The sequence below is a fragment of the Peromyscus californicus genome, unplaced genomic scaffold, assembly GCF_007827085.1.
Source record: "Peromyscus californicus insignis strain IS unplaced genomic scaffold, ASM782708v3 Scaffold_7__1_contigs__length_154581171, whole genome shotgun sequence".
Taxonomy (NCBI): domain Eukaryota; kingdom Metazoa; phylum Chordata; class Mammalia; order Rodentia; family Cricetidae; genus Peromyscus; species Peromyscus californicus.
The window spans coordinates 95,696,393-95,724,239 of NW_026294595.1; the positions used below are offsets into that span (position 1 = coordinate 95,696,393).

Sequence of the window (27,847 nt, forward strand, 5' to 3'; positions counted from 1 at the left end):
TGATATATTCTAGAGCTCAACTATGAGCCACCCGTAATATATTCTAGAGCTCAACTATGAGCCACCTGTGATATATTCTAGAGCTCAACTATGAGCCACCAGTGATATATTATGGCAAAGATCTGGCTGCATTGTAACCATGTCCTAAGAACTTGAAGCTGAATTCGTAAGTAATGGAATAGCTGGGTGTGGTGGCGCATGCCTTTACTCTCAGCACTTGAGAGGCAGAGGCAGGTAGATCTCTGTAAATTCAAGGCCAGCAAGTTCCAGGACAGCCAGGGCTACAAAGTTAAGACTCTGTCTCTAGGGAAGTGAAAAAAAGGAATGGACTAATTTGCTTGACAGAAGAAACTGCATGTCAGGAGAGCACTCTGCTCACTGTGTCCATTCATATCAACAGTAAGAGAACAAAGATATGAAAAATGTGTAGTGAGTTTAAAGTTGTGGACATAGTACGGGGAAAGTATCTATAACTCTTCAATCATGCCATTGAAGAGAAACCTCTTCATGCACTTCAGGGACAAAAGCAGGTAAGACCCACCAACTCATCTGAAAGGAGAAGAGCCTAAACAGACAATGCCACCACATGAGCTCCCTGCTGCAAAACGGCTGCCTAGGGAAGTGTTTCTCCAAGGGCACCCTCAAAGACACAGAGGCCACTGCAACCAAGAGGGACAGGCTATATCTCAAGCCAGCAGAACTGGGGTATCATCCACACGGTACTGTTTTTGTAGACATGAAAGACGTCAAAGCAAGAGGGTCACTGAATCTGGCACCCAAGTTTCAGAAAGCTTCTGAGTCCAGGCATGTGTGGAGGGTTAGACTCCCTGCAACAAGGCTCTCCAAGACCATGCATGAGACTGGGAAGGTGAAGCCTACGCTGCAATAGAGAATCTAGAGAATCCAGGCATGTTAGAGAAGCCAAAGGCACAGGACATCTGCCAAGGAAAGCTACAGGGGAGCTAACCCAGAGAGAGGTCACCTCCACTGAAGGTGTCAGAGCGGGGGTGGGGGGGGTTGGGGGGGTGACCGGCGCGTCCCTGTTGGAGCCCAGATGACTACGAAAAACCGAATCACATGGGTTTGTGTTTGCCCTGCAGGGTCTCAGTCTTGCTTTGCCCCATCCCTCCTTTTGGACTGGGAATACTGACATTATATATTTGAAGTATATAACCTATTTATTGGCTTTACAGGGGCTTGTGGTTAGAAGACACAGTCTCTGAAATACTTGGGATTTTCAAACGATACTGGGTTTGTTATGGACTATGGGGACTTCTGAAACAACTAAATGCAGTTGCAGTATGAAACGAAAATGAGACTTCAGGGGATGGAGTAAAATGTTATGATTTAAAGTGATGTGCTGGTGTCAAGCTGACAAAGGGTGGAGCTGCCATGATTAATTTTGTCAACTAGGCTGCATTTAGAATCACCATGGAAACATACCTCTGAGTATGTCTATGAGGGTATTTCCAGAAAGGCTTAGCGGAGGAGAAAGCACCCTCCCTGAATGTAGGCAGCCTGAATTCCAACCTCATGGGCTAGGATCCCAGGCTGACTAAAAGGTAAGGGAGCTGCTGTCAGCTCTGCTTCCTGGGCATGGACACTGGGACTGGTTTCTCTCTGCCCTACAGAAATAGCCTCCCTGACATGGTGACTAGAACTCTCAACCTGTGAGACAAAAAAAAAAAAAAAAAAGCAAAAACCCCTCTTGTTGTTTTTAAAAAGTTACTCATTTATTTATTATATTTATGTGTATGTGTGTATGCCTACAGGAGTTTATATCACTACCTGCCTGTAGGAACCCATAAAGGCTAGAAGAAAGCATCAAATCCCTGGAACGAGGGTTACTGTTGATTGTGAGGGCCACGTGGGTGCTGGGAACTGAACCTCTGCAAAAGCAGTCAGTGCTCTTGACCACTGAGCCATCTCTCCAGCCCCAAAACCTTCCTTTCAGCTGTTTTTGTCAGATTTTTGGGTCACAGAATGATAAAATAACTACTATAGAGAGGAAAAGCCAGAATCCTTATACCTCTGCTTGGCTGCTCTTCTTTCTTGTGAGGCTTCTACAATAAAACAGCAAGCGAGCCTTCAAGGTCTACCTAAGGTGAAGTAAAGCTCATGCCATGATGCAGATGGGAGAAGTCAAAACAATGCGCATGACACCTGATGGTATGAATGCAGCAATTTTCATGATTAGAACCTGAGCCTCCTCAAAGGAGACAGAAAATACTAAGCACTAATTGTAAAGTACATGAGCAGCCACAGTGACTTACATTATTAAGCTCTCTCTCTATTGGCCCTTTCTCCTTAGATGGAGAATACCAACGTAGACAGGTTGGACCTCAACTCTATTATCCCTAAGGGTAAGGAAATGCCTGAAATACACCCTGAGAGCTTGAGGGTACTGCTGATGTCTTACACACCAAGCACCACACGGACTCCAAAGGACTCAGCCTTCTTCCCTCCCTGCTTTCACTGAAGCATTCCTGCTCTGAGACTGTGGAATGGGGGCGAGGACTCACAGGAGTGTGAAACCATTTCCATTCTACGCTAAGCTTTGTCCTTTCTTTTAGCCCTTAATTTGCCTTTTATGTCAACTAATAAATAGATAAATAAACTGCTATCCAAGTGAGTAAGACAAACATCACAGTAAATGTGACAGAAGAAATGCCAACTCTGTCCATGAAACCAACTTTTACTAGATTCGCTACGATTTTCAAAACCTCAGTTTCTGAAAGAGTGAAATTTACATAAAATGTTGACTAGTAAATGTTCTCTCCTCCCTGACAGTAAAAAGCCCTCCTCACTGACTAGCTAGGAATATATTTTCCTTCCATATCATACCTACAAAAAGTGCTTCTTAACTGAAACAGCAGCCTCAGAACTAAAGTCAAACTTCAGGACAGTGAGAAGAGACGCTGAAGGAACAGTCACCAGCCTACCTGTTTTGCCACTCTGCTCAAACAAGTCTTCCTGAGTTGAGGAGACCTCGGGCTCGGAGGACGGCTGACCCTGCAGTGCCCCTCCCAGAGCCTCTGGGGTGGGCACCTGTTCCTTTGTCTCCACAGCTGCCACAGAAGCTTGAGGACTGGAAGGCAGATCTTCTGACCTGTGAGATCCATGCCACCAAGGATGAAGATTGCTAAGTTCAAATGTTTCCCTCTTCCAACAAAAAGCTTCAACCTAACAACCCCAGCAATTCTAACAGCTCTAATCGCCCTGACCTTCTAAAAGTGAAATTCAACTGCGAAGTCCTCAGGCGTTCCAACGCCTGTCTCCATCGCCCCACAGCCATACCTCTTTTCAGATTTGTGTCTGTTCCAACACTTCTGACAAGTGGCTGAGTATTGCTACAATCGTCTTTATACAAAATTGATGTGGTTTTTCTCTTCACTGGTGCCACAAATATATTTATCTATTGCCTACCGACCTTTTCCAGGACTCCTTTACACATACTGCCCAACCAGGTAAAACTCACACTTTTGGCCCTTTCCCAAAGACTTTTACTTATTCTACTATACCCAAGGAAAAATGGAAAAGCAAGAATAACAGGAAAGCCTGTAATCCTGGTGGCTGAAGCAGAAGGATTATGAGTTCAAGGCCAACCTGAGCTACACAGTAAGTCTGAAGAAAGCCTGGACTACAGAGTAAGACCTTGTTTAAATAATAATAATAATAAAATAACAACTTAACTGAAGTGAGAAGTTTCTAAAGAAAAGCCTTAGTTGAGCATGGTGGGATACATACCTACAATCCTCCCATTAAGAAAGGTGAGGCAGGAGGATTCTTTCAAGTTCAAGGCTAGCCTGGGCCACAGAGCAAAACAGTCCATAAAAAACAAAAAGCCAGCCGGGCGGTGGTGGGACACGCCTTTAATCCCAGCACTCGGGAGGCAGAGCCAGGCGGATGGATCTCTGTGAGTTCGAGGCCAGCCTGGGCTACCAAGTGAGTTCCAGGAAAAGGCGCAAAGCTACACAGAGAAACCCTGTCTCGAAAAACCAAAAAAAAAGCCTAAAAAGCCGTAACAATCACCTTTGCTGAGGACCCCATGCCCAACTTGCTATTGCAGGAAATAAGAAAAGAATACTGAATGTTTGCTCATCTCCCTTCAAATTGAAAGCATCCCAGTTTTCCTCTGCGACTAGATAGTCAATATAGTTTTGGATACAAGAATTACCACAAACTGAGTGTATATCCCCATCCCTACCAAGCTAAGAGCCAAGAACACTCAGAAAGATCTCAGCATCTAGCTACACCATAAATTAACAGAAGGATGATACTTAACAACCCAAAGCAGTCTGGGTGCTCAAGAATACTAAAAGGTTTCCAGTATAATGTCCATCTATGTCTTATTCTTTCTTTCTTATTTTGTTTTGGTTTTTGGTTTTTGGAGACAAGGTTTCTCTATGTAACCCTGGCTGTTCTAGAACTCACTCTGTAAACCAGGCTGGCCTCAAACTCACAGAGATCCATCTGCCTCTGCCTCCCGAGTCCTGGAATCAAAGGCATGTGCCACCACTGCCTGGCTCATTTACATCTGTATTAGCCCCAGAGATGCAAAATGGATCTCCTACAAATAGATAGTGCCTCTGATTACCCAGCCAGAGTGTCAACCAAAGATTAAGGATTATAGTTACAGAAGAAATAATGCACCTTTGTAACAGGCCTGAATTACGATAAGCATACTCAGTAAGACTGCATAAGCAATCCATACTTATAAATAATCAATATTTCTTTTTGTTTGTTTGTTTGGTTTTTTGAGACAGGGTTTCTCTCTGTAGCTTTGGAGCCTGTCCTGGACTAGCTCTGTAGACCAGGCTGGCCTCGAACTCACAGAGATCCACCTGCCTCTGCCTCCCAAGTGCTGGGATTACAGGCGTGCACCACCACCACCCGGCTCCAATATTTCTTTTTTTTTTTTTTTTTTTTTTTTTTTTTTGGTTTTTCGAGACAGGGTTTCTCTGTGTAGCTTTGCGCCTCTCCTGGAACTCACTTGGTAGCCCAGGCTGGCCTCGAACTCACAGAGATCCGCCTGGCTCTGCCTCCCGAGTGCTGGGATTAAAGGCGTGCGCCACCACCGCCCGGCCCAATATTTCTATTGGACAAAAACAAGATGACAAATATCTATACAATGTGAGTAGGAATCAGCAATTTCTAATACTGTTTCTATAGCCAAAATGAAATTCCTACAGTCCCACAGTAAAATTCCACAGACACCTTTAGAGAGAGCACGGCTTACCTTTCAGGTGGTAGATTTTGCTCATCTACCACATGGATACCTTCATTGGGCTGTACTGTAACAGGGATGTCTTTGTTGGGTTGTTCTACCATGGAGGTATCTTCAGTGGACTGTTCTTCACATTTAACTGCTTAATATATATATATATATAGGAAGAAGAAAAAAAGATACAAAGCAGATATTAAACTTTTCTAAGTATTCGAGACAGCCCCAAATGATTCTCAAAAAGTAAAAATCTTAATAGAAATGAGTCTAACTTCAAAATATCAAGAGCTATATAATAGAGGGACAATACCCCAATTAGACACCATCCACTATCAAATAAAACCCCCAGAAATGAATTACCACTTTTTGAGTTGTTGGCTAATGGAGCCCCACAGACCGCCCAAAGATTACCGTCTATTGTCAATACTATCAGTTGTCCTCCAAAATTTGAGGATAAGATCCTGTCGCTGAAGATACCACACACTTGAGTCATAGAACATGGAGAAATCTAGCTAGTACTCAAATAGAAGCTTCTTTCCTACTGGCTAGTATTCATAGTGCTAGAAGGTGCTATGGACGCTACTGAAGGAAAAAAGTAATCATCAATCTCACCCCGCCATGACCCTTTGAGTTACAACAACCACCAGCTGGAAAAGTTATGCCCAATGGTGTAATAGTGGCATAAATATTATGGGAGTAACCAACTACTTTATTAAAAATTGGACTTAAGGCCCATTTCACGAGATGGAACCCATACTTGACACTGTCAATGAAGACAAGAACCTGAAGCTAGACAGGTCATGGGCCACAGGGAAAAAAAAAATCTACTTCTGTTACTCTCCTATACGGACACAGCAATAAAATGACTCCTAATGACATATCACTATCCAATAGATCAGTGCATCAATCATTCCTCATCAAAGAAGCTTCTTCTAATAGTATATGGCAATTAACAGAGTAATCCGCCGGGCGGTGGTGGTGCACGCCTTTAATCCCAGCACTCGGGAGGCAGAGCCAGGCGGATCTCTGTGAGTTCGAGGCCAGCCTAGGCTACCAAGTGGGTCCCAGGAAAGGCGCAAAGCTACACAGAGAAACCCTGTCTCAAAAAACCAAAAAAAAAAAACAAAAAAACAGAGTAATCCACAATTGGTCAACATGCAGAGAATGAGAAGCTTCGGAATTCTCAGTCCTAAATGGGATATCGATATCTCACCTCTCCCTCTCCCCTCAAGGCTCAGGGATCTATACAGAAGAGCAGGTAAAAAAAAATTCTAACAGCCAGAAAAGACAGATGACTTCAAGGAAACTTTTCCAAACACAACAGGGAAAACATATATGAACTCACAGGGACTGTGAGAGCATACACAAGATCTGCACAAGGTCAAACGAGACAAAATCTTGGCATGGAGGGAGAAAGGTAAGCGTGAAGTTCCACCCCTAGATAAGGAGCTATAGGCATCTGATAGCTCCTGGGAGAGGGAAAGTCAGTTTTGTTTAGTGGCATGACACCTAGTATATAAACCACCCTCCAGGGCAGGCACATGTCCACGAAGAGTCAGATAACACTAAGTGGACTGCACAGGTTTTGGTTTCTGTTTGTTTGTTTGTTTGTTTGTTTGTTTGTTTGTTTAAAAAGAGGGAGGAAGGGAGAAAACATGAAGTTGGGTGGGTAGGGCAGGGCCTGAGAGGAGTTGGGTAAATACAATCAAAGAATACTGTATGAAACTCTCAAAGAAGAAAAATGTAACTTAAGCCAAGCGGCAGTGGCACACTCCTTTAATCCAGCATTCAGGAGGCAGAGCCAGGTGGATCTCTGTGAGTTCGAGGCCAGCCTGGTCTACAGAGCAAGATCCAGGACAGGCACAAAAACTACACAGAGAAACCCTGTCTCAGGAAAAAAAAAAAAAATGTAACTTAAATATATATATGTACAGACAGGCAGGCAGGCGCGCGCGCACACACACCTAGAGAAATGGTTCAGAGGTTAAGAGTGCTTGCTGTCCTTTCAGAGGATCAGAGTTCAAGTCGTAGCACCCATGTTGAGTAGCTTACAACCACCTCTAAGTCCAGCTCTCGGAGATCTGACACCCTCTTGCAGTCTCACAGACACCATACACATACACATAAATTCAAATTTTAAAATATAGGTATTGGGGCTGGAGAGATGGCTCAGAGGTTAAAATCATTGCCTGTTCTTCCAGGGGTTCTGAGTTCAATTCCCAGCAACCACATGGTGGCTCACAACCATCTGTAATGAGATCTGGTGCCCTCTCTGGCCATACAGAGCACTGTATACATTAAAATATATGTATATGTATGTATACATAATATACATATATAGAGAGATATATATAGATATATCTCTCTATATATATACACATATATATTTAAAACTTATTGGAAAGTTGGGCATGGTCACACATGCCTTTAATCCCAGCACTCAGGAGGCAGAGGCAGGCAGATCTCTGAGTGCAAGGCCAGCCTAGTCTATATAGTGAGTTCCAGAACAGTAAGGGCTATAAAGAGAAATCCCACCTTATTGAGGGTGGTGATGCTGGAGACATAACTCAGCAATTAAGAGCACTTTTGCTCTTACAGAGGACCCAAGTTTTGTTCCTAGCACCCACATAGTGGCTCACAACCATCTGTACTACAGTTCCAGGGAATCTGATGCCCTCTTCTGACCCCTGTGGGCCAAGCAAATATGGTGTACACATACATACATGAAAGCAAAGCAATCACACACATAAAGTAAAAAAATAAAGCTAAAATTATTCCTAAATTATTTTTTCTAAACTTTTTTTATTTCTATTTTATGTGCATTGGTGTTTTGCTATGTAACTGGAACTGGAGTCACAGACAGCTGTGTGCTGCCATGTGGGTGCTGGGAATTAAACCCAGGTCCTCTGGAATAGCAGTCAGTGCTTCTTAACCACTGAGCCATCTCTCCAGCCCCCTATTTTTTCTAAACTTAAAGAGGAAGCTGGTGAATCTCTGAGTTCAAGACTATCCTGATCTACATAGCAAGATCCAGACCACCCAGAGTTACATGGTGATACTCAAACAAACTAAAAAAAAAAAGAAAAAGGAAAAAACACCTTGAGGGAAAAAAGACAAAGAAACTGGTTCGAGAGGGAGAGAAAAAACCTTATAATCAATGCCACATGTGAGAAAACACATTTCATACCAGTATTCGCATCCACATCAGACAGCTCAGTGGAACCCGTGTTGGCTGTAACCAACTGCACATGTTCTTGGTCAACATCATATGGCACTGTATGTTCCTCAACATCCTGGCTCTGGGACAGTTCCAGAACCCCAAAGCCCAACTGTGATGAAGCAGAATCTAGGTGAAAAAATCCAAGAAATTAGGTACCAGCCCACATTATCAAGGTGCAAGCTGCTGTCTTACAGAGGATCATGTTTAAAACATTTATTCTTACATTTATGTGTGTGTTTCTGTGCGTCACACACACACACACACACACACACACCAGAGCTGAAGTGTGGAGGTCAACTTGCAGGAGTCAGTTCTCTCCTTCAACTATGTGGATTCCAGAGACAGAACTCAGGCCATCAGGCTCAGCTGGCAAGTCCCCTTACCTACTGAGCTACCTTGCCAGCTCCAAGGATCACACTAAATGTTTCACACCAAAGCCTGGTCACACATAATTTTTACAAAACAATACCAATTAAAGGGGTGGATCTGGGCTCAATCCCAGGCACCGTAAGAAAAGAAGGGGAAAAAAAATCAAGAATAAAATTATCGGACTGGGTGTGGCGGCACAAACTTATAATACCAGCACTGGGAAAATAGCAGCAGGGGGCCCAGAAGTTCAGGGCCATCCTTAGTTACACAGTGAATTAAGGCCATCCTGGACTATGTAAGACATGCTGTAAAAACAGATTAATAAGTAAGTTTAAAATAAGGGGAGGGACCAGCTAAATGGCCCAGAATGGTAAAGGCTCCTGCTGCTAAGCCTGGCATGACGACAAGCCGATTTGATTCTCTGGAATCTATGTGGTGGAAGGAGAGAACCAACTCCCACAAGAGGGTTCTGACCTCCACATGGGGTGCCACAGAATGTGCACTGCATGCCCCCACACACGCTTATCATTAAATTAATAAATAAAATGTAATTTTGTAAAGGGGGTAGTATATAATAAAGCAAAAACCATGGGTACCATAAAGCTTTATAAGCATTTAAAATGATAGACTGTCGATAATCTGTAGATACCCCAAAACCACACCCAAAGGTACTTGAAAAATAAAAGCAAAAGGAGAAAGGACCAAAATGCAGAAAGGGAGTCAGTCAATGAATTAATTCATTTGTTTCTTTGTTTTGTGAGGTCTTGCTATAAAGCCACACCTGGCCTTGAACTTCTAATCCTCCTGCCTCAGCCTCCCTGAGTGCTAGAATTCTAGGCATACATCACCATGCCCAGCTTACTGTTATGTCTGGGGTCTTTAATATGTCCCAGAGGCATGGTTAAAGCTAGTCACTGCATGTGGTGACTATGAAGTGGTTGATTTTGAAGCAGGGTCTCACTCTGTAACCCAGGCTGGCTTCAAACGCAAGTAAATTCTTCTCGATTCCTATCTGCTAAGATGACAGGGGAGCACACCAGGGGCTGGCACCTTTAAGAAGAGGCCTAGTGGGAGAAATCTAGGTCACTAGGGCTCAGGCTGCCTCATTCCCCTTCTCTCTCCCTTGCTTCCCAAATACTGTGCTCCATGGATGCCCAACCATGATATTCTGTCTTGCCCCACACCCAAAAGCAATGGGTGAAATTTCCAAAACTGTTTATTTTCGATCATGGCTTGGGAAAGCTGCTTAACAGAGAAAAGTGATCAGATTAAGTGAGACATCTTAAATTACTAGGCAAATTCCTTAGTGATTCTTAGCTTAATCATGAGACATCTATTACATGGTAAAGAGAAATTTAGCTACCTGTGTGTTCACAGTAAAGGGGCATGAGAAGAATCTACTATTCTGAAAGGGCACAGGCTACCTTCAGCACCAAGGGAGCACGCAGCAGCACCAGGAGCGTCTGCTCCCACCTCTTCATTCTCCTCTTCCAGCTCTTCCTCCTTCTCCTCCTCTGGAAGAGAAGCAGCTTCTGCTGTCACTCCCAGAACACTGCAGCAGAAGAGCACAATCATGTGATGTTCCCAGATAGAGGGAGGCTCTGCTCAAAGCACACTCAGTTTTGCTATGACTACCCTCACATACCAATTATCTTTTTTCTAGATTAGAAATATAAACAAACCCTCATGGCTTTATGCTGCCTGTAGAAAGTACCTAACAGGTTAATGATTCAAAATACTGTACCAAGTTAAATAACAAAACTAAGCAGAAGAAAAGCATAAACATATTTAAATTTTTTATTTTGATGATCAGAAATTGAAAAATCTTTCATTAGGAAGAATTAACATGTAACAAAAAAATGTGTGCTGGGCGGTCAGGAACATTCAAAATTAATTAAAATTCACAAGTACTTTGGTAAAAAGCCTCAGACTACACCAAAGAACCTCAATAAAATTAAGGCTAAGAAGCCTAAAAAGAAATTAGGGAGAGATGGCGTAGAAGTTAAGAGCATACTTCTCTCCCAAAGAACCCAAGATCAGTTCCCAACACCCACATCAAGAGGTTCACATCTGCCTGTAACTCTGGGGCCAAGGAATTCAACGTTTGGCCTCTGCAGGCACCTACACTCACATGCACATACTCACATACAGACACACAAATATATACATAATTAAAAATATATCTTTTTTAAAGACGTTAGTATCGTAGTTGAAACATATAATATTAAAAGACAAAAAGTTATCAGAAAAATATAGTAACAAATACAACACAAAACTTGTCTGTAATGGTATTTGCTCCGCCCATGACCTTGCACTATACGGCCCAAAGGAGGCAGTGCTTCCTGCCTTTGTACGTGACCTCTTATAAGGAACTGGAGAAGGGTCACATGCCCTCTCCCTGCTCCTGCCTTCGAGGTGGATTCGCCCCCAGTCAGATCAGAGGACGACTTCTGTTGTCTACTCTATTCTGTATTCATGAGTGTATTTCCTCAATTTATATCTCTTTTTTTTTTTGGCCTCGAACTCGTGATCCTCCTGCCTCCGCCTCCTTCAGCAAATCCTACTGCCGTGCGCCACCACAACCGGCCTCAATTTATATCTTAATAAATTCTGTTACCCATTTAACAGACTCACGTGGACTGATCGTAGTGGCGCCCAACAAGGTGCCCAAACCCAAAACTCTGAGATTAAGAGTCTCAACTAGAAAATACCAATTACCTAAAGCACACTTTGCCTGAACTTTACTTCCTTACATTACCATAAATATAAAAAAATTCTCATAAGTCTGTCTTGAGACAAAAACATATTTAATGCCCCAATATTTCTTCTTATAAAATAATTATGGCTCCTTGTATCTAATAAGATTGGCTGGTTCAATTTTCTTCTATCAGATAATAAGGTTATTTTTATATTACCACATCAGCATTATATTAAAGTGTTTTTTAACAGTTGACTGTATTTTGTCAAACAGCTACGAGTATAGATACAGATGTGCTATTGAATTGTTAAAAGTACGGTTTATTTTACTTCTACATCCTTTTTTAAAAGCATATGATTAGTTTGGATTAGAAGCAATGTCTGTTAGGCAACTCAATATGAAATCAGTATTCAAGTAGACATTGTGCCATTGATTGGGATAAGGTCCATTAGAAAGTTAGAGTCTTTTGTCAGTCTTTTGGGTTACAGCAACAAGAAACTAGTTATCCTTTACTCCAAGAGAATGTTTGGACCCAAACAAGTATATGATGCTAAAGCATTTGACTTGAATGTTCACTATGTTCACTATAAAATCAAATGGCCGTAAAATAATATTTGATAAAAAGATGTAAATTTGTGATGGTGCCTTTGCTGTTTTGAGATGAGTTCTCAATTTTTTTTTACATTTTTTTTCTTTTTTGGTTTTTCGAGACAGGGTTTCTCTGTGTAGCTTTGGTGCCTTTTTCCTGGAACTCACTCTGTAGCCCAGGCTGGCCTTGAACTCACAGAGATCCGCCTGCCTCTGCCTACCGAGTGCTGGGCATTAAAGGCGTGTGCCACCACTGCCTGGCATTTTACAGGAAGCACCACCTCCTTTGGGCCATAGTCATGCCCAAGGTCATGAGCACAGCAAACACCACTACACTTGTCAGAATTTATACAAAGAAGTCCAACATATGAATGGGTAGCAGTTGGTTTTAAAGTCAGAAATACAAGCATCTTTGAACTTGTAAAGAAACCACAAAAGGCTGGGTAGTGGTGGTGCACTCCTTTAATCCCAGCACTCGGGAGACAGAGTCAGGCGGATCTCTGTGAGTTCGAGGCCAGCCTGGTCTACAAAGCAAGTTCCAGGACAGGCTCCAAAGCTACACAGAGAAACGTTGTCTCAAAAAAACAAAAAAGAAAGAAAGAAAGAAAAAAGAAACCACAAAAAAATTTACTGCCAAATAAAAGCAAAAAACAAAGAAATTTAGCCAGGCATCATGGGACAAGCCTATAGGTCAACTTCTGCTAAAAAGTAAACTTCAGGCCAGTCTGGGCTACATGACACTGCCATAAAAACTATGTATGTATAAGTACTATGCTATTCAATACTATACCAACTATGGAGAGAAAACATTTTTATCTTATATATGATTGAGTATAAAACGAACCTTTCTGAAAATCAATTCAGAAAGATGTATCGAGAGTTTAAAAAATGTTCATAAGCAGCAACTCCAATGTTTCCTCTTTTTGAAACTCAGTATGCAACCAGGATGACCTTGACCTTGGGATCCTCCTGCCTCCACCTCCTAAGAGCTGGAACTACAGGCATGTACCCAAACTTACTTCTGAAAGTTTATAACTACTAAGAAATAATCTGGAGTGAATGTAATGGTATATCCCTGCGATTCCTGTACTTGAGAGCATGCGCTAGAATTTCAAATTTGAGGGCAGCATATGCTACATGTGACCATGTCTCAAAAAGAAAGGGAAGGGAAAATAGGAGGGGGGAAGAGTAAATTCAGTATTAGGAAAAGTATTGATTTCATAATTCATCATTTAAAATGTGTGAAATGGTTGGGCAATGGTGGCGCACACCTTTAACTGCAGCACTCAGGAGCCTGAGGCAGGTGAATCTCTGTGAATTTGAGGACAGTCCGGTCTACAGAGTGAGTTCCAGGACAGCCAGGAATACATAGATAAACCCTGGTGTGTGTGTGGGGGGGGGGGGGGGGGGGGGGCGGGTAATGAAATTCTGGGCATGGCGGTACACACCTTCAATCTCACCACTCAGGAAGCAGAGGTAGGTGAATCTCTGTGAGTTTGTGGTCTATACAGCAAGCTCCAGTAAAGCCAGGACCACACAGAGATCCTGCCTGCCCCCTCTACAAAAAGTCTGAAACAATTAAATATAACATGTGAACCTATACTGCATCCTAAATCCAATAAATAAATAAAATAAAATATAAAAGATTTCTTTGACACAACTAGAAAAATCTGAATCTAAATTGTATTATTAGTATGGAATTATTTGTCTGTCTGTGTGTTTACAGTTTATGTATACGAATGTTTTACCTGCATGTATGTATGTGCACCATGTGCATGCATGGTGTCTGCAGCAGTCAAGAGGGTGGCACATCCCCTGAAACTGGAGTTATGCATGTCTGTGAGCCAAGTGGGTGCTGGAACTGAACCTGGGTCCTTTGCAAGAGGCACAAGTGCTCTCACCTACTGAGCCATCTCTGCAGCCCTTAGAATTATTATTTTGGTGGGTGTATTAACAGTGCTGTGATCACCTAAGATGCAATCCTTACTTGGGGAACTACGAGTGTGTACTATCCTGTCCCTCACAAAGAATACACATCCACAGAGTGTACAAAAATGTACTGGTTTACCTCCTTTAAATTAGAAACCTGGGCTAGAGAGGTGGCTCAGGGATTAACAACAGGCACAGCTCTGACAGAGGACCTAAGTTCAGGTCCCAACACTCATCTCAGGGAGCTCACCAATGACTGCCACTCCAGCTCCAGGGGACCCAATGCTCTCTGATGACCTACACTAGCACCAAACACACATGCACAAACCCACACAGATACACACACATAATTAAAAGTAAAAATAAATTTTCAATAAATAAAATGGAAAACTCTGGGCCAGTAAGATGGCTCTTAGGGTAACGGTGCTTGCCACCAAGCCTGATTACTTGGGTTCATTCTCTGAAACCATATAGTGGAAGCAGCAACCTGAACTGGACCCATGGGCTTCATATGGTGAGAGGAGAGAATCAACTTCTACAAGCTGTACTGACATCCATGCCATGGTGTGCACATGCACATGTGCACACACGCAAAATGTAATTTTTTTGAAAAATTTAAAGAGAGAGAGACCATTGAAAAGCATACACCTGGCCTTCTGTCTGTCACACTTCTTCCTTATGTCCCTGATGTCTAAGGGGAGGTAGCCTCAATCAGCCTCGGACCTCTTCTCCAGTTGTATTCACCTCTAACTCAGACTGTTTGGATTTTTTTTTTTTTTAAAGAAAGTCTCAATCTGCATAGTCCAGACTAGCCTAGAACTCAGTATGTAGTTCTCAGGCTGTCTCTGAACTCACCATGATTTTACTGTCTCAGCCTCCAGAGTGCTGGAGTCATGGATGTGCACTACCACCCCTGGCTCCCAGTTTTGAACACGCACTTTCCACATGACTGTACAATGCAGCTCTCCAGCCAGCAGATGACCCACCTATTGACCACCAACGCTTCTAATAGGCAGGCCAGTCTCAACCCACCTACAGCTGGACTCTCCATCCCAAACAACTGCTCTATTCTTCCAGCTACTCAACCCAAACCTAGAATTGTTATTTCCTCCTTACAGCTGATGCTCTCCATGTGCTCCATTTTCAAATCTATTTTCCAATCTCAGAATCTCACCGGACTCCTGATCGAGTTCTACCCTAGACTTTTTTTCATTTTTCAAGACAGGGTTTCTCTGCGTATCCCTAGCTGTCAGAACTCGCTCTGTAGCCCAGGCTGGCCTCAAACTCACAGAGATCTGCCGGCCTCTATCTCTCAAGTGCTGGGATTAAAGGTATGTGCCACCACTGCCCGGCTTACCTGGACATTTTAAAATAAACTAGGCATGTTATCCTATTGAAAAAATACTTAACAAATGTCAAAAAAAATTAAAACTTGCTCTGTGAAAACCTTTTGGAGAGATGAAAAGACAAGGTACACAGTGAAAATATTTACAAACCAAACCATATCACTACAAAGGACTACACCCAGGATTTACAAAGTACTCTCAAGACACAACCGGGCTAGGGACAGCTCAGCAGTACACAATGTGACTTGCATGCACAGGCCCCAAGTTCATCTCCTAGGACAGGAAAGAAAGAAAGAAAAAAAAGAAGAAAGTAAAATAATAATAAGTAATTCAGTTTAAAAAGGGCAAAAGACCTAAAGAGACATTTCCCAGAAGAGGAGGGCGGACGGCCAATGAGCACGAAGGGGTTCAGTTCAACCTCACCTGCCATCAGGAAAATGAAAATTTAAACCACAGTGAGATATTACTACACACTCACCAGAACAGCTCAAATAATACAGTGAAGAGAGCCAGGCGGTGGTGGCGCACGCCTTTAATCCCAGCACTCGCGAGGCAGAGCCAGGCGGATCTCTGTGAGTTCAAGGCCAGCCTGGTCTCCAAAGCGAGTCCCAGGAAGGGCACAAAGCTACACAGAGAAACCCTGTCTCGAAAAACCAAAAAAAAAAAAAAAAAAAACAGTGAAGAGGGCTGGCTCCCTCAGCTGGGAAAACGCTTGCCTAGAGAGCACGAGGCTACGGATTCCACCCTCAGTTCCACTGAACAGAGTCAGGTGATACATGCCTATATTTCCAGTCACTGGAGGTAGAGGCAGGAGCATCAAAAGTTCAAGGTCACCGTCAGTTCAACAGTGAGCTCAAGGATTGAGGTTGGCCTGGGACACTCTCAAAAATATTTTTTAATTTGTATATATTATGATTTATAAACAGTGAAGGGGCTGGGAGTATAACCTGGTCACAGAACACAGCTTAGCATGACTGAGGCCTCAAGTTCAACCCTGAGCACCCCAAAAGACAAAAACAGTGCAAACACTTCCAGATGACAGAGACACTCTAGAACTGTCCAGCAGTTTCTTTAAAAAACTCAACAATCAACTACCACACAGCCAACCAATTAAAAACCTAGACATTATTAAAGAAATGAAAGTTTATATTCACATAAACAATTTACATGAGGTGCCAGGCACAGCAGCCACTTAATGCCAGTACTCAGGAGGCAAAAACTGGCAGATCTGTGAGTTCAAGGCCACCCTAGCCCACAGAGAAAGTTCTAGGCCAGCCAGAGCTACATAGTAAGCTGTCTCTTAAAAAAATAAAAAAAAAATTCTGGCCAGTCTATGATGGCACACGCCTTTGATCCCAGCACTCGGGAGGCAGAGGCAGGCAGATCTCTGTGAGTTCGAGGCCAGCCTGGTCTACCGAGCTAGTCCAGGACAGGCTCCAAAACTACAGGGAAACCCTGTCTCAAAAAAAACAATAAATAGATCCACCTGGCTCTGCCTCCCAAGTGCTGGGATTAAAGGCGTGCGCCACCACCGCCCGGCTAAAATGTGTAGCCCAGGCTGGCCTCGAACTCGTGATCCTCCTGCCTCCGCCTCCTTCAGCAAATCCTACCGGCGTGCGCCACCACAACCGGCATCTCTGTGAGTTCGAGGCCAGCCTGGGCTACCAAGTGAGTTCCAGGAAAGGCGCAAAGCTACACAGAGAAACCCTGTCTCCAAAAACCAAAAAAAAAAAAAAAAAAAAAAAAAACAATAAATAAATAAATATTCTAAAAATTAAAAAAAAAACAATCGTAGGGGCCTTTGCCTGCTGAGCAATGTCTCTGGTCTTTGTGTAAATATACACACGTATTTATACACACACATTAAGCCTGACAACTTGCATTCAATCCCCAGAACCCACTTCACGAAAGAAGAAAATCAAGCTGTCCTCTTATCTCCACATGCACACCCACACACACATGCACAAAGATATAAATAAACAAACAAAAAAATTTTAATTTGCACAAATATTTTTAACAGTTTTATTCACAATAGTTAAAAACTTAAAAAAAAAGATACGCTTCAACCTATGAATAATGGCATATCCAACATATCCAAGACTATTCAGACTGGAAGGAAGAAATGACCAATACATGGACACACTCTGATGGATCTCCTAGGAGTCATGCTGATAGGAAAAAACTAATCCTAAGCCGGGCAGTGGTGGCTCACGCCTTTAATCCCAGCACTCGGGAGGTAGAGGCAGGTGGATCTCTGTGAGTTTGAGGCTAGCCTGGGCTACAGAGTAAGTTCCAAGAAAGGCTCCAAAGCTACACAGAGAAACCCTGTCAAAACAAACAAACAAAAAAGCCAATCCCATACACTTGCATATATTTTGAAGCAAATTTTACAAATAGAGCATAGGTTAATGAATGCTAAAAGTTCAGGTACAGCCAAGGCAGGTATGACCATAGAAAGAATATCAGACATCCTACACACAACTGTTCAGTCCCTTGACTGTAGTGGCAGACACACAGATCCACACAAATGAAAAACTAGAAACACAATACAATAGGAAATCTAAATGAATGCTGTGAATCTTCACCAGTACCCTGCCTGTCATAGTTCTGCACTGGGAAAAGTATACTCAGGTTCTCCCTGTACTCTTCCTAGTGGTGTTTGCTGAGACAGTTTGACTATGTATCCTAAGTTATTCTTGAACTCACTATGTAGTCCAAATTGGCCTCAAACTCCAAAGTGGTCCCCCTGCCTCAGCCTCCCAAGTACTAAAATTAGAGGCATATGCCACCATAAAGACTGGAGAGATGGCTCAGCAGTTAAGAGAACTGGCTGCTCTTCCAGGGGACCGGGGTCAATTCCCAGCACCCACATGACAGCTAACAACCATCTGTAACTCCAGTTCCAGAGAATCCAACACCATGTCATGGCCTCATGACACTCACTACATGCATGTGGTGCACAGACATACATACAGGCAAAATATATATTACATGTAAAATAAAAATAAAACCTCCCAAAAAATTAAATAAATACATAAAAATGAATCTTTTTTGTTTTGGTTTGGTTTTTATTTTTTTTTTATTTATTTATTTATTTTTTTTTTTTTGGTTTTTCAAGACAGGGTTTCTCTGTGTAGCTTTGCGCCTTTCCTGGAACTCACTTGGTAGCCCAGGCTGGCCTCGAACTCACAGAGATCCGCCTGCCTCTGCCTCCCGAGTGCTGGGATTAAAGGCGCGTGCCACCACCGCCCGGCTTGGTTTTTATTTTTTGTTGTTGTTTTTTAAGATAAGGTTTCGTTGTATAGCCCTGGCTGTCCTGGATCTCACTCTAGACCAGGCTGGCCTCAAACTCACAGAGATCCTCCTGTCTCTGCCTCCCGAGAGCTGGGATTAAAGGTGTGTACCACCACCACCAGCATAAAAATGAATCTTTAAAATGACAGTATTTGGGGCCAGTAAGATGACTCAGTCGGTAAAGATACTTGCCAGCAAGCCTGCTGACCTGAGTTCGATCCCTGAAGTCCACACAGTGGAAGGAAAGAAGTGATTCCCCCTGTGAGCTGCCTCCTGGCCTCCACAGGACATGTGTGCATCTGCCCCACTCACACACAAAAAACAGAAAAATAATTCTCAAACATTTGATGGGAAAATTAAAATATACACATTCTTTCCATATTATCTTGTAGGACAGTCTCTATTTAGAAACATCAGTTTATATCATCAGAAGAATTTTTTGGAATATTTTAAAGATTTATTTCTTTATTTTACATAAGTGTTCTCTCTGCATGTATGACTTTATGCCAGAAGAGGGCACCAGATCCCACTACAGACAGTTGTGAGCCACCATGTGGTTGCTGGGAACTGAACCCAGGACCTCTGGAAGAGCAGCCAGTGCTCCTAACTGCTGAGCCATCTCTCCAGCTCCCTGAAATTCTACAATAAGCAGAATTTTTTGTTTCAAAGCATCTTCTTATTGAAGATTCTATGTGGATGTGTGGATGTGCACAAGTATGCGTGTGCATGTGTGTATATATGTTCTGAAGGACTTCCATTCTTTTGGAATCTACCTCAAATTCTCCCGACCTTTGTGGCCTATGCACATGAAATTTACTATTTAGAAAGATCTTCCTCTCACATTGCAGCTTCTCCTCAGCCCCTTAACTGTAACTAACACATTTGCATTTATTGTTTAGACAGCAATCCTCAAAGAAGTATTCCTTTACTCCCGCCTGGATTATTTGTATTTTGTTCTCTTTGTAATGATCATAATTGCAACCTAGGACTGAGATAAAGACTAGGTCTCCCCCTATTAAGTTACAAGTCCCATGAAAACAAAGCCCCTTTAAAGTACATGCCTCAGTGACTGCACATTTATTGAACATGACCATAGAATCTGTATTCACATAAAGAGCAAGAGCAACACAATGATTGAACAAGGAAAAGCAGCATGAACAACCCAGACACGACCCATGCATTTGCAATAGGGGACGCCCACTTCTTGTCCCCAGCATGCACCCCAGGTTACAAGCCATAAAAGCACACCTGAGCCAGGCATGTATTGCTCGAAGACACTATAAACCAAAGCAAAGAAAAATAACAGACAAGTGGCATCAGGCACTGTGGTTCACCCCTGTAGTCTCAGCCACCGAGCTGAGACAGGAAGATCACCATGATTAGAGGTCAAATTAAACTACACGGTGAGTCTGCAACAGCTGGGGCTACAGAATGAGACTCAGTCTCAAAAACTGAACAAACAAACACAACCACAGATAAGTGAGACAGCTGGACATAGGAACAGGCACTGTGACAAATGGCGGCCACCCGGCCGCGGCGTCCAACTGTCATAGTAAGCTCCAAGAACGCTAGCCATGAAGAACTAGTAATCCCAAAAACCAGAAATCCAAGTTTTATGAGAAACTACCTCCTCCTTTCTCATTAACTCTTTCCTCCCCCCCCCCCCCCCAGGGGAAGGGACAGGGAACAGGGTCTCACTATATAGCCCTGGCTGATCTAGAAGTCTACTTGTAGACCAGGCTGGCCTTGAACTCAGAGATCCACCTGCTCCTGCCCTAGTAACACTGGAATTAAAGGTGTACAAGACCACACGAGGCTCCCATTTTTAAATTCAAACCCCTTCAAAAATATTTTACCATTATGAGCCTAATAAAACTTATCCACCGGTCAAGATAAGCCCACTAGTTGGTAGACTATTTAAAAGCATCCATTTCCACTTGAGGGAAAACTTAAATGCAAATCAATATAAAACATACCAGAAAAGGCACTTTGTTTTCAGATAAAGCAACAGTTGGAACTATGTCAAGCTCACATCCCTGTCTCTTAACTATCTCCCCTCTCAGCCTAATGCCTCAAGACGCCTAAAGTTGTATATGTTCTTTGACCTTAGAACTATGACATTAGCCTGAGAAACACTGAATAGTAAGAAAGAGGAGAATTGGAGCCAGAAGGAACAGTCCTCCCCTTAACACAGTCAAGCGAGTCGTTTGACTTCTCTGCCCGTCAGTTTCCCCATGTAATGGAGACACTACCTTTACTGCAGAGTCGCTTAAGGATAGAACTAACTGAGGTTATGTCAGAAGCCAGTATGGGACTTCGCACAGACGACACCATCATGATGTACGTAAGACACAGTAGAAACTGAATACTCCTTAGGGTATACATTACAATTTAAATATTGTAGTTACACAAAGTATTACTTCACAAAAAGAGATCCCAGATCCCAGTCCTAAGACAATACTACCTAGGTAATCCCCAAACCCCACTCCCTAATTCACAGGAACAAAATGAATCTCTGGGCCTTTGGAAAGAGTCTGCAGGCGCAGGGGGGAGCTGCTCGGACACTAAAGTGAAATCAGTTCCTTCAGACAGTAGTATACCTGCTTGTCCTGTGTGGCTGAGGTAACTGTTCTATGACCTGACTGATGGAACCACACGTACCCAGATGAGAAGCATCCACAGGGTCTGAAAAGACAAAACAGTAATTGGATAGTATACAAAGGACAAGTGCCACCAAACTTTAATGCAAAGTCAGGGGTTTGGGCAACAGCCATCTAATCTGACGCATGAAGACACCCTGAGTTTGTGAAGGCTTGCTGCACACTAGGTAACCCACGAGGCTCACACACATCATCCCAACTGCACGTTTCAACCATTGCGCGCCACCCTGAAACACTGAAGAAGAAGACATCTGAGCCTTAATCTGCTCACCTGCTGCTTTGCTTTCTTTCAGATGTTCATTGCACGAGCTATGACTGTCTCCTGGCTCTCCTGCCGCTGGGTCTTCCGGATTCGACACAATGTCCTAGAAAATACACCCATGTAAGATCCTCACAGTGGACGAAGAGGTGCAAAATGGACTTTGTGTGTGTGTGCGAACATGCTGGTTTTATTTTTTTTCCCACCAACTTTACCCAGAAGATAGTGATCTCCTAAACACGAAGTTTTCTGGGTTACTTTGGATTAGGGAGTGAGGAATAAGAACTCAACTCTGTTCAATCGTTTTCAAATACCACATCACTCACCGACACGGGGTTCTCTTTGTGTATCTGCAGATTGGGAAGGTGTCGAGACAACACACTGAAGTGAGAGCCCGCATTGTCTTCCAGAACCTGGCTCTCAGGCTGAGAATCTTCAATTATCAGGCAAGGAGTATCTTGCTGAGAGAAATCTGAATCCAACTGACTTCCACTCGGGTCCATCTGCTCCCCTGGAGTAGAATAACAAAAGATCAGTTCCGGAGAGTAACCCTACAAGCCTTCCTCACACAATCTAAGACTAAATAATGGGGCGGAAGTGCGGGAGCTAGGAAGGGGCCAGACTGGGGCTCCTCTAAGTGGCACGCAAATGCAATCGCTCCGAGTACTTTCCCAGCTCCCTCCTCACCCCACGTTTCTCCGTTATTTACGACGAGGCTCTGGATCCTTCGGTCCCTCCCTCCTTTCTCTTCACCTTCCCGCAGACACCCTTCCCTCCTTCCTCACCTCTTCTCCCCGCCCCTTTCCATCCCCCCACAACTCTCCCCGCGCGTCTTGCCTCCCCTGAGCCCCGGGAAGACCTCTCGGCAGCCTCGGCCAGGCGGGAAGCCCGCAGCCCTCACGCGGCCCTCAGGACCACCGCGGCCGCCGCCTCCCCACCCCCTCCCCGGGCCCTCCAACCCCGTCCCCGTCACCGCCGCCATGCTTGCCACCCCGCCCCCTCCGGGCAGCCAGCCCTGCAAGCCTGCCACCTGGGCCTCCGCGGCCAGCTCGCCCCGCTTTGCTCCCAGCATTACCTGGCATCCCGGCGGGAGGTCCCTCGCGCTGGATCTAGAGGTCTCTGCACGCTTCCCAGGCCCCTCCAGGTCGATCCCCAGGTCGCCACTGTAGCCACCGCTGCCACCAGCCGCGAGCTCCCCCTTTTCCCGTCACGTCACTCAGGATCGGCCCGCCCATTCGCTGCTGCGGCCCGCCACTCAGGAAAGCCTGTGGATGATAGGTGACTGGGACGGAGTGCCCGCCCCCCGCGTAAGAAAAGGAACACGGCGGCGCGTTTCCATGGCAGCATGGACGTCGCAGGCCCTCCCCCTAGTATAGCCAGAATGACAGTACCCTTGAACCAAAGGGACATTGAGAGAGCATGAAACACATAACCCTGCCTGCAGGACTGGGGTACTCACGACTCACATTTGAGAGTATTAACCTTTGCTGACTTCCATGGAAAAGGAGAGCCTCCGGGCTTTTCAAAGAAAGGGCAAAGAGAAGGAGGATTGAGGATAGCTAGTACTTCAGAGATGGTGAAATGGAAGAGACAAGACTCTATGGGGTTTGCCAGTGCCCATCAGGATTCCCTCTGTAGACCTCTGCCTGAATTCAAAGGGCCTCAATTTCCCCCACTCTGTCTCTGCCAGCTTTGGTTTTGTTGTTGTTATTTTACGTTGTCTGAAGGCCCCAGTACCTCTTCTGTCCCCACTCTCTTTCAGGCTTCCTATTTGTGTCTCTCTGCCCTTTCTTTTATGGGATTGCAGCAGCCTCAGACGCTTTGCACCTCTCTTTGAAAGAATTGATCATTGTGATTCTCAAACTAGTGGCAAAGAGGACAGCTGTCGCCCCTACCAACTCCATGACCTAAAAGATCCAAGCCCAGAGATTTAATTATCCTAATTATGGTGTCAGGGTCTTATAAAAGGGTGTGGCAGCTGTGACAGCTATTAATGAACTGAGCCCGAGAGACATACGTGGTTTCGTTGTCATTTTAATTTAAATTTGCCGTTGGATCTGGACTAGAAATCTAACCAACCAACTGTAGTAGGAAAAGCAGCTAGCACAATGCCAAGTATATACATAGTAACATTAAACAGGAGGTAGTTTTTCTACTCCAGACCCAGAATTATTTAGGCACAGCCCATACATGATTCTCAACTTCTATAAATGCCCAGTTCAGCACTTGAAATAAGCTAAGCTTAGAGAGGCGCTTCCTACCAGCCAATATTCTCTCTGCGGCTATAAATAACAGTGATCATATTTTCATAACCCAAAAATCAAAGCATGTTGTCTTCATATCCATTACTTGTGGGAACAAAAGGATTGGCTTAAATGTAATTGTTCTGAAAAATCTAGGATCTATTGTTCTTGTAACTAGAATTCCTGTCCTAGAATGTTTCACAAGTAGAGCAAAAATGACCCAAATCACAGACACATCTCACTTCTTAATCCTAAAATTATTCATAATTGACTCCTGTGTTCCTCTGCTTCTGATGCTACTGAGTACTAGACACCAAATCAAGATAATCCTAAAAAAATATATATCCACAGGGTTGGAGAGATGGCTCAGTGATTAAGAGCTCTCAATGCTCTTCTAAAGGTCCTGAGTTCAATTCCCAGGCACCCACGTGGCAGCTCACAACTGTCTGATGCCTTCTTCTGGTGTGTAGATATACATGCAAAGTACCAATACACATAAAATACATGAATAAATAAAAATTTTCAAATATCCTTTAAAAAACAGTCCACATCAGGCCAACACCAGCTATACCAGAGCACTAAGAAGATCTATCTGCTCAGCTTGAGAGGGAAGAAGCCAAGTAGGTCTGGGGGCAGGCAAACTGATGTTGGTTCCCACAGAGCCCTCCCCAGTTGTTCTGCAACTGGATAGTGCATCTCTCCTTCCCCCACTGAGACGTAAATACACAAGTCTTTCTGTTTACCCTGATGTTAAAAAAAAAAAAATGTGCTTGTCAAAATTCATAAAACTAGGGGCTGGAGAGGTGCTCGGAGGTTAAGGGCACTGGCTGCTCTTCCAGAGGACCCTGGTTCTGTTCCCATCACCCACATGGTGCCTCACAACTCTAGGTCCAGGGGATCCCTCCATTGTCTGGCCTCCATGGACACTGCCTGTACATACATGCAAGCAAAAGCCCACCTAAATCAAATAAAAATAAGTCTAAAAAAGCCATTCAACTCATAAAACTAAGAACACGTTAAAATTCTCTAAACATGAGTAAGATTAAGTAAATGAACCTGAGCCATTCCCACCACTAAGTAAATCAAGAGGTTTAAAAAAATAAAAACACTGGGAAGGAAAACTGTGAATTCCTTGTTAGGCAGTGTGGCAATTAAATTAATCATTGTTATCCCAGAGGATCAGAAAATGCAGGCAGGATGGTTACCCTCTGGGGCTATAACTAATTGTACCTAGGTGAGCCCACGCTTTGATGGGCCCCATGAGGAAGCATCAGCACCTCCATTTGCAGGTACATCTTTCCTTAGGCCACCTCACGCACAGAAAGTTAATCTCTCTCTAAAGCCCGCCCTCAGAAGAAAGTTTCACAAGATCCTGTGTTAACTTGCTTTAAAGTTTAAGACGCCTCATTGTCAGGAAACATTTCTTCTAATTAACTCGCCTAAATCCTGCCTTCCAAAGCTTAAAGCCATTTCCCCTTAAGTTGTCTTTAACTAATTAATATCTTGAAAACCTACAGAGAATCTCATCCAATTGGGATCATCCCACTGGGTCCTACAATTCCTTAATAAATTTCAGCCAATCAGACAACAAAAGTAAATGCGACCTGACTCCGCTTGTCAAGACTTTTTCTTATGTTTCCTCGCAGATTTCTCCAAACAAAAGAACCCCTGCCAGTTTCACCCTCACTGACCATGTGCTTCATGGTTGCCAATGGAAAAGAGAGCTTTGGACCTCAGTGGCAAGAACTCCATCGAGGATCTGACAAACATTTATTTAACAACAGGGACACAATTGTACATCCCCTTTATGCTGTGGGAGTAAAGTATTCTAAGCTGACTTATAATTAATCTATTCTTGATTCTAACCATTAGGCTGCCTTCTGTTATGTATGAACCTACAAAATCATGGCCAGTCACTTACCAGGTATAATTAACAGCATGTATTATTTATTATGTTTTCACCGTGTGGCAGATGCTAGGATGCTCAACCTAATAACATACTCTTTGAGAGGTACAGATAAATCAAGGCTTAAAGAGATGGGAAAAAAAGCGGTACAAGGTCTCTGAGTTACTAAGAGTTACCATTTGAACTCAGTCTGTATAGTTCAGAGGTTAACAGTGACAAATTGCTGAATAGTTAACACGTAGCCTTTGTTTTGTTTCAGAATGTATTTTCACTCAAATACTGATTATAGGTATTCCCACTGTTGCGGAGACTCAGAATTTAACTAAAGTGAAGAAAGCAGGAGAAACTGAGACATTGTCAACACTGCATCCTTGGGGAGAGTTAAGACAACGAAAAGGTGACTATAAGAGCAAGATGAGGCCGGGTGGTGGTGGCGCACGCCTTTAATCCCAGCACTCGGGAGGCAGAGCCAGGAGGATCTCTGTGAGTTCGAGGCCAGCCTGGGCTACCAAGTGAGTTCCAGGAAAGGCGCAAAGCTACACAGAGAAACCCTGTCTTGAAAAATCAAAAAAAAAAAAAAAAAAAAAAAAAAAAAAAAAGAGCAAGATGAGGTCATTTAGGAACTTGCTAACCTATATCTAGGACAATTCTCCTACCAATACCTGCGACCCCTACAGCAGGAACAATCCTAGACAGCATGCCTTATCCCTACTCAACTCCTCTGTCAATCTTTCCAATTAAAAACTTATTAGCTCAGTGTAGTGGCACACACCTTTAATCCTAGCACTTGGAAGGCAGAGGCAGGAGGATCTCTCTGAGTTCGAGGCCAGTGTGGTCTATAGAGAGAGTTACAGGCGAGTCAGGGATACAGAGAGGCCTTGTCTTAAACAAACAAACAAACACAAAGCTAATTTTTAAAAAATTACAAAATGATTAGAAACAATATGGCAAAATGTGAATGTGTTGATCTCGGCAGAGTGTTCATGGCTACATGCAACGTTTGTTTTTCTTTATTATCTATTTTAAGTTTGTTTTGTTTTTGTTTTTAGACTAGTTGTCAAGCAGCTGAGGCCACCATACTCAGTGTCTGATTATTTTTTGAATCATGTGAAAATAAAGCCAAGTGTGGTAGCTCATGTCTTTAACCTCAGACTTAGAGGATTACAGCAGGCTAGCCTAGGACTAGCTACAGAGTGAGACCTTGTACACCCGCCAAAAGAAGAAACATGAAAATTTATTATTTTAACCATTTTTATTTGGTTTGGGATTTTGTCCATTCATTGGCTGGATTTCTTTTTTATTTCAAAATAGAGTGTCATACTTTAGTCCAGACTGGCCTAGGACTCTCTGTGTAAACCAAGCTAACCCCAAAGTTGTGGCAATCTTATGAGTTCTGGGATTAAAGCCACGGACTACCAGCACACCTGGACATCTTAATCTTCTTTAAGTATATAGCTTGTTAGCACTGGCACATTCACGCTATACTGTACAATCATCACCTTCTTCTGTATAGTCTTTCATCTTTATAACTAACCCCATTAAATGTTCACTCCTGATCCTCTTCTCTTGAAACCCCAGGAAATCACTATTCCACTCTCTGTCGATAGAAATTTTCCTGCTGTAGGTATCATATAAGTCTGATTAAATATCTGTCCTTTGTGTCTGATCTGGCTTATTTCATTTAACACAGTATCGTCAAGGTCATTCATATTGCAGTTTATCAGAATTTCTTTCTCTTCCTTTTCCTTCTTTTTTTTTTGTGTTTTGTTTTTGTTTGGTTTGGTTTTTGGTTTTTGTTGGTTTTTCTGAGTAGCCCTGACTGTCCTGGAACTCACTCTGTAGCCCAGGCTGGCCTTGAACTCACAGAGATCCGCCTGCCTCTGCCTCCCGAGTGCTGGGACTAAAGGTGTTTGCCACCCCCCACTTGACTTCCTTTTTCTTTTCTATAGTTGAGACAGGCCTCAAACTTGAGCTCCTGATCCAACGGTATTGATCTTCCAAGCACTGGGATTAGTGGCGTGTGCTACCTTTCCTGGCTTCCAAGCACAAGTTTAACTATGATTAGCTGCAGTTTTCTCCCTTCCATCGTGTGTGTGTGTGTGTGTGTGTGT

At 43.4% G+C, this 27,847-nt stretch overlaps 1 protein-coding gene across 9 annotated transcripts in view; it reads right to left on the reverse strand.

The window, feature by feature from the left end:
• Tp53bp1 (tumor protein p53 binding protein 1) overlaps positions 1-27,847 on the reverse strand; it is a 90,191-nt gene that overhangs the window by 50,707 nt on the left and 11,637 nt on the right. For 7 of the 9 annotated variants that reach the window (XM_052723199.1, XM_052723205.1, XM_052723204.1 and 4 more), the window contains 8 exons: positions 22,663-22,852; positions 21,914-22,098; positions 21,600-21,693; positions 21,269-21,353; positions 10,238-10,365; positions 8,412-8,570; positions 5,240-5,369; positions 2,943-3,109 (listed from right to left, as the gene is read on the reverse strand). In XM_052723199.1, the coding sequence (XP_052579159.1) occupies positions 2,943-3,109; positions 5,240-5,369; positions 8,412-8,570; positions 10,238-10,365; positions 21,269-21,353; positions 21,600-21,693; positions 21,914-22,098; positions 22,663-22,669 (955 nt within the window). In that variant the 5' untranslated portion in view covers positions 22,670-22,852. Of the gene's footprint in view, positions 1-2,942; positions 3,110-5,239; positions 5,370-8,411; positions 8,571-10,176; positions 10,366-21,268; positions 21,354-21,599; positions 21,694-21,913; positions 22,099-22,662; positions 22,853-27,847 lie in introns of those variants that run through there. The other 2 variants (XM_052723202.1, XM_052723208.1) reach the window with 2 other exon arrangements.